This window comes from Callorhinchus milii, unplaced genomic scaffold, assembly GCF_018977255.1.
Source record: "Callorhinchus milii isolate IMCB2004 unplaced genomic scaffold, IMCB_Cmil_1.0 Scaffold19, whole genome shotgun sequence".
NCBI lineage: Eukaryota > Metazoa > Chordata > Chondrichthyes > Chimaeriformes > Callorhinchidae > Callorhinchus > Callorhinchus milii.
In genome coordinates this window covers 4,201,591-4,217,220 of record NW_024704760.1, presented here as the reverse complement: position 1 = coordinate 4,217,220, position 15,630 = coordinate 4,201,591, and the positions used below count along the sequence as shown (strand labels likewise).

The window sequence follows — 15,630 nt, the reverse complement described above, 5'->3', positions numbered from 1 at the left end:
AATACACAGTCACTGCACTTTACAGGAAATCTCCATACCATGTGGATAATGGTTAGTTCACAATGAAGCTTGCGACTTTATGCGGTCACTGTTGTACAAATGTTGCCGCAAGACATTCAAAGATGAGTCCTGAAAGTTTGACAAAGAACTACAATTCTGTTCCAAAAAAAAAGTCATCGCTGTGAAATGACACTGATTTAAGAGAGTTGACGGGCAATGATTAACAACGTGTTGCTGCCCAATGACTGTAAGCAGTAAATATCAATTAACTTTCACGACGGGATACAGTTCATCTGCTGGGCAAGAAGATATACCAAAAAGGATGAGAGTATGATAGACAGCGGGTAATCATTTAACACTAAACGGAGCCATGTGTGGTCGTGACCTCATGGTGATGGTATAATGAATTCCTCAGTACTCCACAGTGGAACTTCCTGGTCTAATGTAGAGTTTAGACCATACTGGTAAACATCTCTGCAGATGGCTAAATGTTACCTTGAGCCAGAGATTAAGAACGTAACGTACAGAAGTGCAAGCAGATGTCTCGCAACATGTGCACGGAGAACCCAGAGCTGTCACTGCGCAGGGAGGAATCAAAAGTGGGGCTTTTATTGGTTTTGTTTTTCACCTCTCTTCTTCCTCTGAACCGCTTGCCTTCCCTGTGTCACGCATCGCACCAAAGCTGCCCCTCTCACGGGTGTTTGTGGGTGGTTGCGGGGAGATGGAAGAAAACAAGGTGCTTTTCTCAATGGTTGCAATGTTCCCAGCGCCTTGGGACATCCTCCTGACCTGAAAGGCGCTGTATGAATGTAATGTGTTGTTGTTGTTGTTGTTGCCCGTTCTCTCACTTTCTGTGGAGAGCGAGCCGCTAGGCTCCAGCGTGCCTCTACTCCCCAACCCCAGACACAAAATCAGGAGCTAACACCCCACTGATTCCTGTGTTATCTTACAACAGGAGCGGACTCCCAGTTCAACCAAGTTTCTTTAAAATACTTGTTGATATGAAGCGATGGAGCCCAGCCTTCCACCATGCGAGATTCACATTTCCCAGTCCTAGATTATTCAACAACAACAACAACTTGCATTTATATAGCGCCCTTCACGCAGGGTAGCGTCCCAGAGCGCTTACTCAAAAGTGAGACAAAATCCTCCCCTGCACTGTATTCGTGAGCCAGACTGACTGGCCCGTCATCGGCAGTGCCTTGGGTCTCCGGTTCACTACCTTGTGTGACGTTTTAGTCCCTATCAAATGCAGGAATCCATTCAACCCCTTGAATACCTCACATTCTCAGCATTGCCTTACCTATTAGTGCTGATGCGAAAGGTTGATTAGGATCAAACGGGCACTTCAATTTTCCCGAATCCAGAGCTTTATTGTCAAACTTCCATGAAAGCACCTGTCAGCGAAGAAATTCAAAAGCTTATCTAAGATCTTTGAGGAACTGTCAGTCCGTTCGATGTCACTTACAGCTGCTCCTTTTAAACACAGGCATAAACATCCCAATTTATTGAATGCTGAAGAGGGTTCAAAGAATCAACGCAAACGCTTAGCTGCAGCTTGCACAGTTTATTCCCTTTTCCAGCGTTAAACGATGTGGGAACACTCAATGTCCCCAATTGGGAGGAAGTATACAACCATCTGACAGTTCATAATCCACTACGGACAAAAGAATTTTTGTCGGATTTTATTACACGTTGGAGTCTACAGTGCAGCAATTTTTTTTAATGCAATTTTGAGTTTCTTGCAACGAGGTTTGACAACAGGAGTGACCGGTGTTTGTACGTTACCTTTACTGAATGTCAAGCTATTAAGCATTAATAACAAATGTTATTGTTATTAAGTATTAATAACGACAAGAAAGTATTAATAACAATTATGTTATTAAGTATTAATACTAATCATGGTTAAATTATTAAGTATATTCTGCGAAGCGCCTTGAGACATCTTAATGACGTGATAAAGCGTTATATCAAATGCAAGGATTTTTTTTAATGAAATTACTTTACCTCTGTAGGGAGTCCCAGGTCAATGAACCCACACACAGGGTGGAATGCTCCAGTCCCACATACGTAAACGTGTGTTTTGTTGAAATTGTGTATCACTCGGATGAAATTCGCACACTCTGCCTGGTGGTTAAAAAAAAAACACCAAAGACACGTTTGCTCTCTCCGGAATTAACCACAAGACTTTCTTTCATCAATTCGGGAAAAACATTGTTTGTACACGTTTAATTTGCAGTGGTGAGGACCTCACAGTTAAAGGAATCCATCGAATAAAATCGCTCATTTACTTCATGGCTCTTTGAGGGATGTCCCTGTGCGCAAATTGCCTCCCCATTTGCCCTCAAAAATACACAGTATAAAACCCTGTGTGGCTCTTTGAGACATTTCAACGATGTGTTGCTCACTATTGTTATTGCTATTATATTAAACGCAAGGATTACTATTAATTTCCATTTAAGGGCAGATTTACTCTAATTGTGCAGTGTTTTAGAGAGTCCAGAATTTGGCAATTTCTGAAGTACAACCTTAATTACAAAGTCAGTTTTTTTTACGAGTTCTCTTAAGTTCAATTAGAATATTTTCTCAGATCAATGACTTGGGTAAACCACTGCACAACAGCCTTTTAAAACTTGGAATTCAAAGCCCTATAAAGTCTTTTTTTTTTGAACAAGGCCACATTTTCAGCGTGTGAATTTCTCCTCACCGCCAGTTCATAAAATGGATTGACCAGAGGATTGATGCCAGTTAAGAGTCCCCACCTTACCCTATACATTTTGGTGAATAGCCCAATGAACAATGCTGACGTTTCCCTGGGAAATGTACATGAGCCAATTTGGCTTGCACCCAGGAGTGTGATGTGGAAACGTAATCTTTTTTGTAGGCGGTGGGAAGCAGAACTCTTCTACTAGAAGGTACCATTTGTCCACAGATTACACAATCCCTGCGCTTTGCGTTATATCCTGTGAAGCCCTTTGGGACATCCTCCCGAAGTGAAAGGTGCTATACCAAATGTAACAATTATTATTATTATCAGCAGGAGAAAACCTTCAATAAATAATTGGTGGAGATTCCACCTGGGTCGAGCTTTACTTTGCTTATCGTAGCATTGCAACGTGTGCAGAATTCAGCAAATCTTTGAATTCGGTCTTAACTTTTAGTTCACATCAAAATTGGCTTCAGATTTAAACACTGCATTGAAGACTTCTGAATTGCTGCATTAATAGAGTACAGTTAATCCAGACCCAGTTGGAAATTCTACCCAAATAATCTTTTGTTGAGGTGTAAGTAGATTTACTGTGTTAAATCAATGTTGAATTCACCTCTTAATACAATTGTTTTTTTACAATGGGATCAAATAAGTTGGTTTCATATTGCATTGGACTATTGCATTAAATACTTTGCAAAATCCTTCCGTTTTTTAACCCTTCCTTCTCGCCCCATTGTAATCGTTGGAAGATAAACAGTTAAAGTTACATGTTCTTAATATTTTGTACATTAAATGTTCTTAATGTCACGTCCTCCCGACGTGAAAGGCGCTCTATAAATGTAATTTTGTTGTTGTTGTTGTTACAAACTCTACTTATTAAACCTTAAAAGTATTTGTGGTCATGATTCATTGCACATTTTTCCAACAAGATAATGTAAATAAGCCGTGATATTAAAAATAAAGGCAAATTGCTTCTTACTTCCTTTTTGCCAGTCTGTTTACACAGTTCCACTCGTTCCTTCGCTGCAGGCCAGTAAATCTAAAGAAAGAAAAATTTGTGTTAAGCTCCAATCATTTTTTTAAAAAAACTTACTTCAATTACTTTCAAGTGTCTTACATTTTTTTTTCCGTAAATATGAACGGACTTGGCCTACTATACAAGAAGGTCAAGCCATCAATACAGAATAAACACAAGCTGACCACAATCTTTCCCTCCCTGTTGGAAGCCGCATTGTACATGATAGCTGCTCTACCTCAATTGCTCTTGCCTCTGAGTCAGAAAGTTGTGAGTTCAAGCTACACGTACAATTGGTCGTTCACATTATAGCTTTTTCCTGGGACATGGCAGTGTGCACAATTGGCTGCGGCGTTCGCCTCCAAAAACACAGTCACTACACTTTACCTAAAATTTTGTGAAGCATTGATAATGCGTTAAGGGGTTATGTCAAGAGTTCTTCGTTATTGAGCTTGCCTGCTTTAAGTTAACTTCCACCGATTCCCCTTTTACCTGCGTGCAAAACGTTCACAAGGGTTGGCGCCAGGTGAATTCAACGTGGATTTTGTTCACAAGAGTCTGTTTAAAATAAAAGTCTGAACAGCGTACTTTATGTAAAAAAAAAATGGATTTTACTACATGTAAATGGATTTTATTGCAAAATAAGGGCTGCTCGCTACTGCAGTGACGCAGACCTCACGGTTAAACAGGCTGTTCTGAGGATTGCAGTTAAAGGATTAATACGGTTGCTACCAGTGATACAACTGTCTGACCGGACAACATCCAACATGGGTGGCATTGGCGAGCCTTGCTTAGTCTTCTTAATACCAGTGTTTCTGAAAGGCTGAAATAGTTCGACTGAAGACACGGCTGAGCAGGTGGAGCGCTTAGTTTGGGAATTTGTGGCATTCGCTTTCCATAAGCAATCCGCAGCAATCCGCAAGTTCAGCCGAAAGGTTAGTGCTTAGAGCTAGCAACAACAATTAGAAACAAACCCCTGTGGAATCTATTTCAGGGGAAAGAGCAGGGGGAACTGGGGGGGGGGGGGAGTGTTGCAATGTTTAACTGAGCCGTTCCGATGAGGCAAAACTGCCACGTTTGATCATTATCAGATTGAAATTGTTATGAAAACGTCGCATTTTCGCCCCTCTCCCCACGCCACCCCTGGAAAAACATCACCAGAAAGAAGCTAACCCTGATTTTCTGTTAAGACATGAACCCCCATTGCTTTCAACATGGGTTTGGAGGTTTGTCTCTACTCTGGACATCTCTTCGCTGAACGTTCTAATTGATCAAAATAGTTCTATTTTGTGAAAGGTGTTTTGTCCCTGAAAATCTAGCCACTGGAGTCTAATTTGCGAGTTTGCTTATCAGGATTCCTTCAGAAATAGATGTGGGGCTTTGTCCTGACTGTTTGTGGGATGACATCGCTGTGTGCATATTGACCACTGTGTTTGCATACAAATACACAGTCACTACATAGTATCTTTGTGAAGTGTAAACGAAGAATCTCTCTCTCTCGTTCTCTCTCTCTCTCTTCATGCCGATCTCTCCTCCCCTTCAGCCAAAGAATGAGGTTCAAAATCCAGGGAAACATCTTAATTTCACTGTAACGGAAAGCGACAGCAAGAGGTGTAACACTGTGATCGGATGACAGAAAGCTGCCATAAATCTCTCCGCAGCTATTGCTGTGCGGTCTCAGTAAGTGGGAAACATCAACTTTAAAGGATGCTGATGATATGACCAATTTTAATTAGTGTTGGAAGCTAAGTGTCGGTCTGGCTCAGTCAGTAGCTTCGAAAGTCAGGGGCTTTGAGCCCATAGTCCAGGCTGACATTCCAGTGCAGTGCATGGGGGAAAGGTTGTATTGCCAAAGGTGCCATCCTTCAGTAAGCACATGAAACCTGTCTCTTCTGGTGGATGTTAAAGATCCCATGGCACTAGACGAAAAGAGGAGGGACTTTCTCCTCATGTCTGGCCAACAATCCCCCAGATGAAATTGGTCATTCACTTCACAGCTGTTTGTGGGACTTTGCTGTACACAAATTGGCTGCTGTATAAACCTACAAAATACACAGTCACTATACATTACAGTAAATCCTGTGAAGCGCTTTGAGTCTTTTCGACGATGTGATAAGGCGCTATATCAATCGCAAGAATTGTTTATACAAACGTACAATACAAATTGTAATTGTCGCTGTTGTTCTGTGAATCAGTGCAGTTGTTTGGAGTCTGAAATTCTTCAAGAACATTAATATTAAATCTGACAAGTTGGAAGTAAAGTAGCAGTAACATGAGTCTTGATGAATTAGTATATATTTGTATTTCTACGAATTATATTAAGATTCAAAATTAGTGGCGTTTCAGAACCTCTTAAACGTGATAATCATTGCATTAAACACATTTATCCAGTGAGGTTATTTCCGACCCAATAATGACACAATACCTTTTCCGGATTTTTGTTCACGTTTTCCAGGTTTAAAAGGTAAATCCAATCTCTTCCCCCGATCATTAGCTTCCTGCGTTCCTCGTCAAGTATCAGGGACTGGAAGCTCGTGCTCTCTGATGAGCCCTGGAATGGGTTACAGCTCCGGTTCATCAGCAGGTCTGTCAACAGCAATAACCAAACAGCGTCATAGATTAACGATGTCCTGCTCACTTCCTACAGATGTTGAACATGGAGTCCGAGTCCACACTCACAGTGATTTCAGCCACTAAAGTTAACCTGTTTACTGCCAATGTGCTGCTCGAATCCTATTCACTCACAGCTTGCTGTGGGAGGCACGGACTTCTGAGATTGGTTTGGATACTCTTAAGCGTGGTGATGGGTTTCCGCACGTGTCAGACACCCGGTCCGTGGAATTTTGCGGCAGGTAGGTTAAAAATGACTCCAACAATGAGGCTAAACAGAATTTCCCATCCGATTCTACAAAATATACAGTCAATCCACTTTACAGTATATCCTGTGGAGCGCTTTGAGACATCGCGAAGAGGTGATAAGGCGTTATATCAAATGCAAGGATTGTTATGATTATTATTATTATTAATACTCTCGCTTATCATGTGCCTGAGGCAGAATCAAGTGGAGGGAGGAAGAAAATAATAGTTATATATCATAATAATCCTTGGATTTCATAAAGGGCCTTCATGTCAGGAGGACGTCTCAAAGTGCTTCTCAGAATTTACTGTAAAGTGAAGTGACTGTACTTTGTGGGTGATTTTTGTATAACTGGGACAAATTCAAGAACTCAAGACCCTGAAAATAAAACGTCACCTTATTTTCTTTCTAACCTGTTGCTCGGTTTGTCCTTCCATCAACTCACTGGAACACTGGCTAAATTGTCTCTAACCTTGAACTTCCAGTGCCTTTTTTCATGAGCTAAGTGAATTGAACTCTGTAGAGCAAAACATGCTTTCAAGCCCGTCCCTTACAGCATAATCTGAGATGTGGACAAACAAATAAAGCATAACTAGTGTCGCACTTTTGTTTAGCAAGCTTGCAAAACTCCCATTAAGAAGCATCGCCTTAGGATGTGATGGAGAGAAAGTGTCAGAGCCGCACAGATGCCAGACATTGACATCCGTCCATTAAATTAACAGCTGTCATCATTCATCCTAAATCATTGGAGTTCATTAAACTCAGCATTAAAACATAACTCCTTAAAAGCTTATTTAACAACCATATCAAACAAAATGTTGATTTTTCACCAACTCACTTTCTAGTCTAATGGAACGTTATCACCTCACAAAATGTTTCTCGTGTCTAATGAAGAGTGTCTTGAACGAACAGTCAATGCAAACTATAATTTACTGTTATTATTATAAAGTGGAGTGGAGTGGATGGAGGACTCACACATCGAATTAATGCACACGCACATCTCAGAAAGTTGAAGCTTATCTAAGATTTCAAGATCGTCGTCTATAAATCCATCCGCGCCCAGGCACCTCCTTATCTCTCCTATCTTCTTCCACTCGACTCCTCTGCTCGTTCCCTTCACTTGGCTGATTTAGGCTTCCTGCAAATGTTTGGTCCAGTTTGCTGGGGAGAAATTTCACCGGAGTTCAGATTTTACTCCATTTACAGCACTGAGCATTTCAGAGCCTTTAGGCTTCGGCAAGATTGCCTTGAAGCCGGTTTAATGTAGTTTCTTAAAAGAAACGTACAGCAAACCAGCTCAAAAATTAAGACCGTATTTGAGAATTTGCTAAATTGGGGACATTCCAAAATGCTGAGTGAAAAGAGTAACCTAAATCCAGGTGAAATTGCTACCTTTGAGTATGTATAGTTGTTTAAGAGCAACCGTTTCATCAAATGCATTCACAGTGGTGCGAGAGTTACAAAATATATGTATATGTACATATACATAATGGCTGCTTAGAGACTAGATTATACTAAAGTTTCTTGATGAATATGTTTGTTTAAATATTTGTTCTAAGAGGTCATTATGAAAACTTCAATTGACAGGCGATTGGCTAAACAATTGATGCCATATGGCTTATCCGACATTGGGACTATTAAAACAGTGTGGATTCCAGGTCGTTTAGTTATTGCTTCAGGTGTGAAATATTTCTTACATCAATTGCAAATGTTTCATAAAGTAATGGTAGTGAAAATTATGCAATTTAATGGAAAATAGTTAACTTCTCCGCCCCAACCCCCCGCCTTTAATTTTCTGCCCTCGAGTCTCATCTGCTAAAGGAAGTGACTCATATTTTTAGTTGGTGCCATGTGTGTAGATTATACCTTCCCCAGGTGAACATTCTTCGCTCATGAGGCTGGGCAGTGGGTGATGGCAGAGTGTTCCAATGTGGAGCAGATATGTTTGGTTATGTTCTCTTTACACAAACACATGCACGCACTCACCCACACACACATAAGGCACACCAACATACACTACATACCAACGCACAACACGCACACTTAATAATAATCATAATAATAATAATCCTTGCATTTGATATAGCGCTTTTCACGTCGGGAGGACGTCCCAAAGCGCTTCACAGAACACACTGTAAAGTGAATTGACTGTATATTTGTGGGCGAACGCGGCAGCTGATTGCGCACAGCAATGTCCCACAAACAGTCCTGGATTGAAAATGACCAATTTATTATTGTTTTGTTTTATGGAGGGATTATTATTAGGCTCTGTATGGAGTAAGGAAACTTGCCCAAGGTTTTGCCCTCTGCCTGGAATTGAACCCAGGTGTCTTGCTTGCAAAGCGAGTGCTCTAACCACTGAACTACAGGACTCCACACACAGTCAATTCCAGATAGATTTGTGTCACCTCAAAATAATACAAAAACGCCAATTATAGAGATAACAGGGTTTAAGGTGTGATATTACACTATAGATTTGATGCAATATCATCCCTTTCCCCCCCAACTCCAACACACCCCATCTTTCAGTTTTCATCCATTGCATCGCGAAAGGAAAATTTTAATCTTCCGTTGTGCGCGACTGATATGAAATTCCAAGGTCTGGGTTTCAAACTAATTCGAACTGTATGTGCTGAATGCTCCTGCGCCTTATTGCCCTTTCTCAGTCACGGTCTCAGAGCAGTTTCAATAAATCGTGCACACACTATTTATATCGGCGCAAGGGGGTGGGGGTATGAGTTGCTTGGGAATCGGGGGTCTGCCGTAGGTTGGTCCAGACAGTGAATGGAATATTTGACTGCTTTTAGCAGGCAGGGCTTCAAGACTGTGCAGCAAACTTGAGTTTAAAAGGCAGCACCTGGACACTGATTGAGTGCAAGCCAAGTTGCAGCAAAGGAAATTAAGTGATACTCGGGTCGAATGGCAACAAAAAAATTCTCCGCAAACAGTAATTTTCTACCTTGCTCCGGGGAGACCGGGTTATGGCTGGCCACGGGCAGAGTGGGAACTTTGACACACTGCTCGTGATGGCGGTGGGGGGAAAAAAATAGGAAAGTTTCCAATGCTGGCTTAGCTATTAAAGATCAAACACGACCGCATCCTACTTTTAACAGAACTGCTATGTGAAAACCAGAAAGCAAAGAACTATATGGTTAAGCCTCGACAACAACTGGACATAAGATGAATAGTGCTCCCATGTGCCTGATTCTAGACTCCCAAGCGCTGTTATATCTGTTCCACATGTCCCCGGTTGAAGGAGCCATGAGGAACAGATGGGTTTCCTGAAAGCAGCTTTTCATGCGAGTTGAAAACAGCTGGACCATCTTCAATGAATCCCACGAGCTCCTTAAACAAGCTTTCCGGAACCAGCGTGAAATACGTGAAAGAGATTCGTTGCGTTGATGTGTAGGAGATGGACAATGGACAACGGGTTGCCGCTGCTGAATAGTCTATGCACTAACACGAACGTAAAGAAAGAAAGGATTCGCTTTTTTAAAAGATAAATAGCGGGCTCTGGTCGAGATGTGGATGGTTTAGAACAGTGAAATAACAAAATAATAAGAATGATAATCCTTGAGTTTGACACAGCGCCTTATCACGTCATTGAGACGTCTCAAAGCGCTTTGTTGCAGGATTATACTGTACAGTGGATTGACTGTATTTTGTGGGCGACATGCAGTAGCCACTTGCGCACAGCAGTGTCCCACCAACAGCCACAGAGTGAGTGAGCAATGTTATTTAGGGGATCATTGACCAGGACCCTCGGAGGAAGAAACTCCCTTCTCGTTTCGAATAGGGCCATGGGATCTTTAACATCACCTGAACATACAGAAGGGACCTCCGGCAATGCAAACCCCCACCCCCCCACCACAACACTGCATTGGAGTGCCGCCTTCGACTGTGTGATTCCAAGTCCTGACGTGGGGCTTGAACCCACAACCTTGTGACTCAGAGGCGAGAGTGCGAGCGCTGAGCCAGGCTGCCACTCAAAAGGTGCAGGTCAGAATGCCAAAGCTTTTGCACCCTGAATTAAAGCCAGCATTACATTATTATCACCCACATTGCAAAGTCAATTCGGACATCCCGTTGGCAACTGTTTGTTTCCTGAATCAAATCTTAAGGCAGAAGTGGTGCTCGACAAGAAAAAAAAAACCCAAAGCATTTTAATGGTTTTCCCAGCTGTGTCCCCCCCCACAACTCTTGTATCTAATCAGTTCACATAAACTTTTGCTCTCACGTAACTGCCCGAGCCCCTTCGCCAAAAGAATAAAACCCGATACATCATGTAAAGTATATTGCCACGTGCAAAGCGATGATCGTGAGGTTTTAATACTTGTTATTTTGTGAAAATTGTGATACAGTGTCTGGAGGGGGGGGGGGGGTCGAAGGGAAGGAAAAATCTCCCTTTTTTTTTTGCAAATTGCCATGATTTGAAATAATAATATAACGGTAATCCTCGCATTTGAAATAGCGCCTTCTCACGTCTTCGAGACGTCTCAAAGCGCTTCGCAGAATATTCTGTGAACTGAATTGACTGTATATTTTGTGGGCGAAACACGGCAGCCGATTGTGCACAGCAGCGTCCCACGGACATTGGTGGATTGGGCGTCCAATTTATTACTGTTTTTTTTAGGGAATAATTACCCCCGGGGAAAGCGATCCGCCAACCGACTAACAATTGTATCACACTCAGCTACACTCCGCAGCTACAGCGTAGCTCAAAGGGTTTGCATCACAAGAGATTTGGAATGAAGTTTGCCCTCCGCTCCATCTGATCCCACCTTCCAGAACATTCACCCTGCCTTCTTCCCACTGCGGCTATTTCCTAAACGGATCCAGTCCTTAGCTACCCTTCCTGGTAACCCTTTGCAGCTGTTGACTGCACCCTGTGAAAATAAATACTACCTGGTATCTGTCCTGAAACTGCCCTTTGTAACTCTGAACCTCTGCCCCTCTCGATTTGCTGCCTTTCAATACTTAAATTGTGTTGCTCTGCATTCACCTCCTCCATCCGGTTTGAGCGTCCTGAAACTCTGCAAAGTTTAGAGTCTCCCGGGGTTGAATAGATTGGCTGAAGCCAGCGGAGCAGAATCGAGTTATTGTATCATCTAATTTAAAATATCGCAAAGTAGCTCCATCCCTCTGTGGTTTCTAAAGTAGACCGCATCTGTGTCAATTGGCTGCCGCATTTCACCCACAAAACCTACAGTCAATTCACTTCATAATACACTCGGTGAAGCGCTTTGGGACGTGATAAGGTTCTATATCAAACGCAAGGATTATTATTATTAATTTGTAGTGTAAACTATCGAGTAGGTTGCAATTTATCCAGTTGGGTCCTGATTCTGTCTCCTCTTCAGAAAGGTTACAATTCCTCCTGGCCAGTCAATGGTAGCATTGCATTTAAAATACATTTATAAAACCAGATCAATACCAGATGCCGAATGTCTAGTACCTGACAGATATAGAGATCGCCAGCTTTGAATGGAGGAAATGAAATCATGCAGGCAGCAAATGCTGATCTGCTATGCAATTTATCACAGTCACTGCAGCACCCAAATACTGACTCGGAGACGACTCTGAGAAGCAAAAGGAATAGGTTTCTTTTTTGGCCAAAAATAAAAATAACAATAATAATAATCCTTGCATTCGATATAGTGCCTCGATACAAAATTGAGACATCTCAAAGCGCTTCACAGAATATACTGTAAAAGTGAATTAACTGTATATTTTGTGGGCGAAACGTTAAAAAAAAGTAATTAAAAAGAATTAAAAGCAAAGACGCTTTTCATTTAATTTTTTTTAAATGGAAAGAAATTAAAGCTGGGAATTTTACCCAAGGAAATACAGGCCACGAGCATTTGTGTGTGACGGTTCGAAGTGTGCAGATTATAGGAAAAATCAGTGGGCTCACGCCAACCTCAGGAACAGTCAGCTATTCCTCTGTATAATCATTATAGGCGACATCTGTTTGTTGGGGGGGGGGGGGGGTTGGGGGGGAGTGTAGTTTGCTGGCTATGGAACCAAACTGTGGCTTTCAGCGCTGAATAACAAGTGCCCAACAGGGCTATTTTCTGGCAGTGATTTGTGGTAAGAAGGGACAAAAGGAATGATCACAATTGCCCAGGTTTGGAAAAAGACAGACAGACAAACAGAGAGAGAGAGAGAGAGAGAGCGAGAGAGGAAAATACAGCACACTTGGTTTTCTTCAAAAGAAACGTGACGCATATCCTCATCTAAGGGGGGGAAAAAAAACACTTGCAAGTCACGGCAATCTCTGCAGCTGTCCCTGCTAAGGCTGAACAGCACCAGTCTCATTTAAATGACACTCACATACGGACTAAGCTCGTATCACAACCCTCGCCTGAACACAAAGAGGGCAATATTTTGCTTGGCAGCTTACAAGGTACAGTTGACAAGTGAACTCGCAAGTTGCCACCGTTGTGTAATCCTGCTTCGCTGGTCTCACGACAGTTTTACAGCAATACAGCGCCCTTCACGTCAAAAGGGCATCTCAAAGCTTCTTCATGGAGCTGACTAGGGTTGGGTGGAGTTGTGCAAAGTGGGGGCGCTGGGTGGGGGGGTGGGGGGGGGAAGGAAGAAGAAAGAAAAGGTGACCAAAAGTGCGATTGAAAAGAAAGGCCTGAAGACGGGCTTCCAGGACTGTGTTGAAGTTGCACAACTTGCGCTGCTGCTTTCCAATTAAGAAGCGAGACTGAGAGTGTTGGCCGCAACTTATACGAGGACGGATAATGAGCCACAAGGCACGCCACGAACAAGAAGAGCCCGAGGAGGGTCGAACGCTCAAAACTGTTGCTTTAGTTGCAAAAAAGTTTTCCCCTGTTAAACGCACCACCTCGGTTCCCCTTCACTGCCGTCACATCACGAGGCTCATTTGCAGCGCTTTACTTTGTGTTCATTAAAAACGGTTAAACTGTGATTTGGAAGTAGAAAAAAGTGAGGGGGGGGGTGCGCAGTTAAAACCAGAGGCCGTGTGACTTTGATTACAACATAGTAAATCCTTCCCCACCCCCTGGTATATCAACAGATGAAACTGAAAGGAATGTTCTGATGGATACACTGGAGACCACTTCACAAAGCTGCAGGATAATAGCAGTCAATCACACTGGTGCTATTGTTTCACCAGAGACTCTTTCTGTCTGACCACAAAAGCCTCAATCAGCGAAACACCATCCTCACCTGCCAAACCAACCCTCGCCGTGGAATCGTGACGATATTCCACTCGGATTCGAACCCAAATTTCCAAAGAACTTTTTTTGTTTTAAAATGCAGATGCCGTGATATATTTCAGAGTGTTTTCGGAACAAAGTGGAGCTGACAATTCAGAACCTTCAGTGGGTAGTATGTTTCTGTCCACTGTTGGCCCTGACAACTTATTTTTTTTGTGAGGAGCAGGATGAAAGATGGTTAGCTGTGCGTTAAGGCAATAATCAAACACTGCTAAAAGGTGACACGGCAGTCGCACACATCACCGTGCCAGCCAGCAACAACAACAACAAGATTCCATTTATTGAGCGCCTTTCACGTCGGGAGGGCGTCCCAGAGGCTGGTGCTGTTCTGGCGAGATATATGGGTCGCCTGCTAATTCTCCCGGCGTGTAAAATAATAATTATAATGATAACAGTAATTCCTTGCGTTTGATACAGCCCCCTATCACATCGTTGAGACGTCTCAAAGCCCATCACAGAATATACAGTGAAGTGGATTGACTGTATTTTGTGGGCGAAACACGGCAGCCAGTTGCGCACAGCGAAGTCCCACAAACAGCCACCAAATTATTATTATTATTATTATTATTATTAGAAAGCGTTACCTTTATAGGAGAACCTCAGGCGCGGATGGCTTTGCTTGCACGCTCCGCTGGATGGCACAAAGAACAGGCAAAGAGCACAGCAGAGTAGAATAGGGACCCGTGCAGGAGAAGACAGACTCCTCTGGCCCGTTCCTCTACACGTTCGAACTGTACGCACCATGTTGCAAGGCTACAGGACGCACACATCAGCGAAAGCCCAATTACTGTGTGTATAAAAACCTGGCCCTATACTAATCTAATTCATTAAAATCACTGCTAGTGAGTTCTAAAACTAACAACAGGGGGTGGTGCAACTCCCAAGCCAATCAGCTTGTGTGCATTTGCACACAAACTGCAAGGAACAGGCAAATAGGAGTGGTTAAGTGGAGAGAGACCTGCCTTCCTTTGAAATTACTGATGCTAACATGTGCAGAACAGCAAGGAATAGTCTCAGAGGAAAGCTTTCTGAAAGATAGTTAGATCTATTAACTGCATTCAGAGGACTGCAATACCATCTGTAAGGATGAAATGCGAGGATTGTTTATCCAGTCCCAGCTTGTCAGCCCATTTTGTCTTAAAATGTAAGACCGCAACAAATTGTGGACATCCGCCTTAAATTCGGTCGTAATTTGGAAACCAGTTTTCCACAGTTTTTAAAAAGAATCAACCTCTTAATTCTGACTGAAGATTTCTTTAACCTCAAATCCGTGCGATCTTCCATTTTAACATGAAATGGACTCACGGGCTAACACTTAGAGAAATTTCAGCTTCGTAGGAGTCCACCTTCAGCGGATTCCCAGATAAGTTGGTCATTCACTTCGTGGCTGTTTGTGGGACATCGCTGTATGCAAATTGGGTGCTATGTTCACCTGCACAGTCACTGCATTTCAAAGCAATTATATGTGAAGCGCTGTGAGGCAGCTGGTTGTTAGAGGTGTTGTATGAGAAGCAAGGATTAGTTAAAAGAATCTTTAAGGCTCACTTTCAAAAACAAAAGAAACAGGTTCGTCGGTAGCTTGCCGCAAACAGCCGCAGTTTGTAAATTTGATTTCTAGCACTGCCTTGCTGCCAAGGAATATAATAATAATACTCCTTGCATTTGGTGTAGCGCCTCAGCACGTCGTCGAGACGTCTGAAGGCGCTTCACAGAATATAGTGGAAAGTGAACAGAACGTATATTTTGTGGGTGAAACGCGGCAGCCAATTTGCGCACAGCAGCGTCCCACAGACAGTAC

The 15,630-nt window shown here is 42.6% G+C and overlaps 1 protein-coding gene across 1 annotated transcript in view; it reads right to left on the bottom strand.

The window, feature by feature from the left end:
* The window catches only part of LOC103179148 (semaphorin-3D), a 30,172-nt gene extending 15,535 nt beyond the window's left edge, over window positions 1-14,637 (bottom strand). Inside the window, exons 1-5 of the mRNA XM_007894279.2 lie at window positions 14,417-14,637; window positions 6,151-6,311; window positions 3,690-3,749; window positions 2,008-2,127; window positions 1,304-1,397 (exon numbers count right to left, since the gene is read on the bottom strand). Of these exons, the coding sequence (XP_007892470.1) occupies window positions 1,304-1,397; window positions 2,008-2,127; window positions 3,690-3,749; window positions 6,151-6,311; window positions 14,417-14,576 (595 nt within the window). The 5' untranslated portion in view covers window positions 14,577-14,637. The remainder of the gene's footprint in view (window positions 1-1,303; window positions 1,398-2,007; window positions 2,128-3,689; window positions 3,750-6,150; window positions 6,312-14,416) is intronic.
* Window positions 14,638-15,630: the final 993 nt, after the last annotated feature.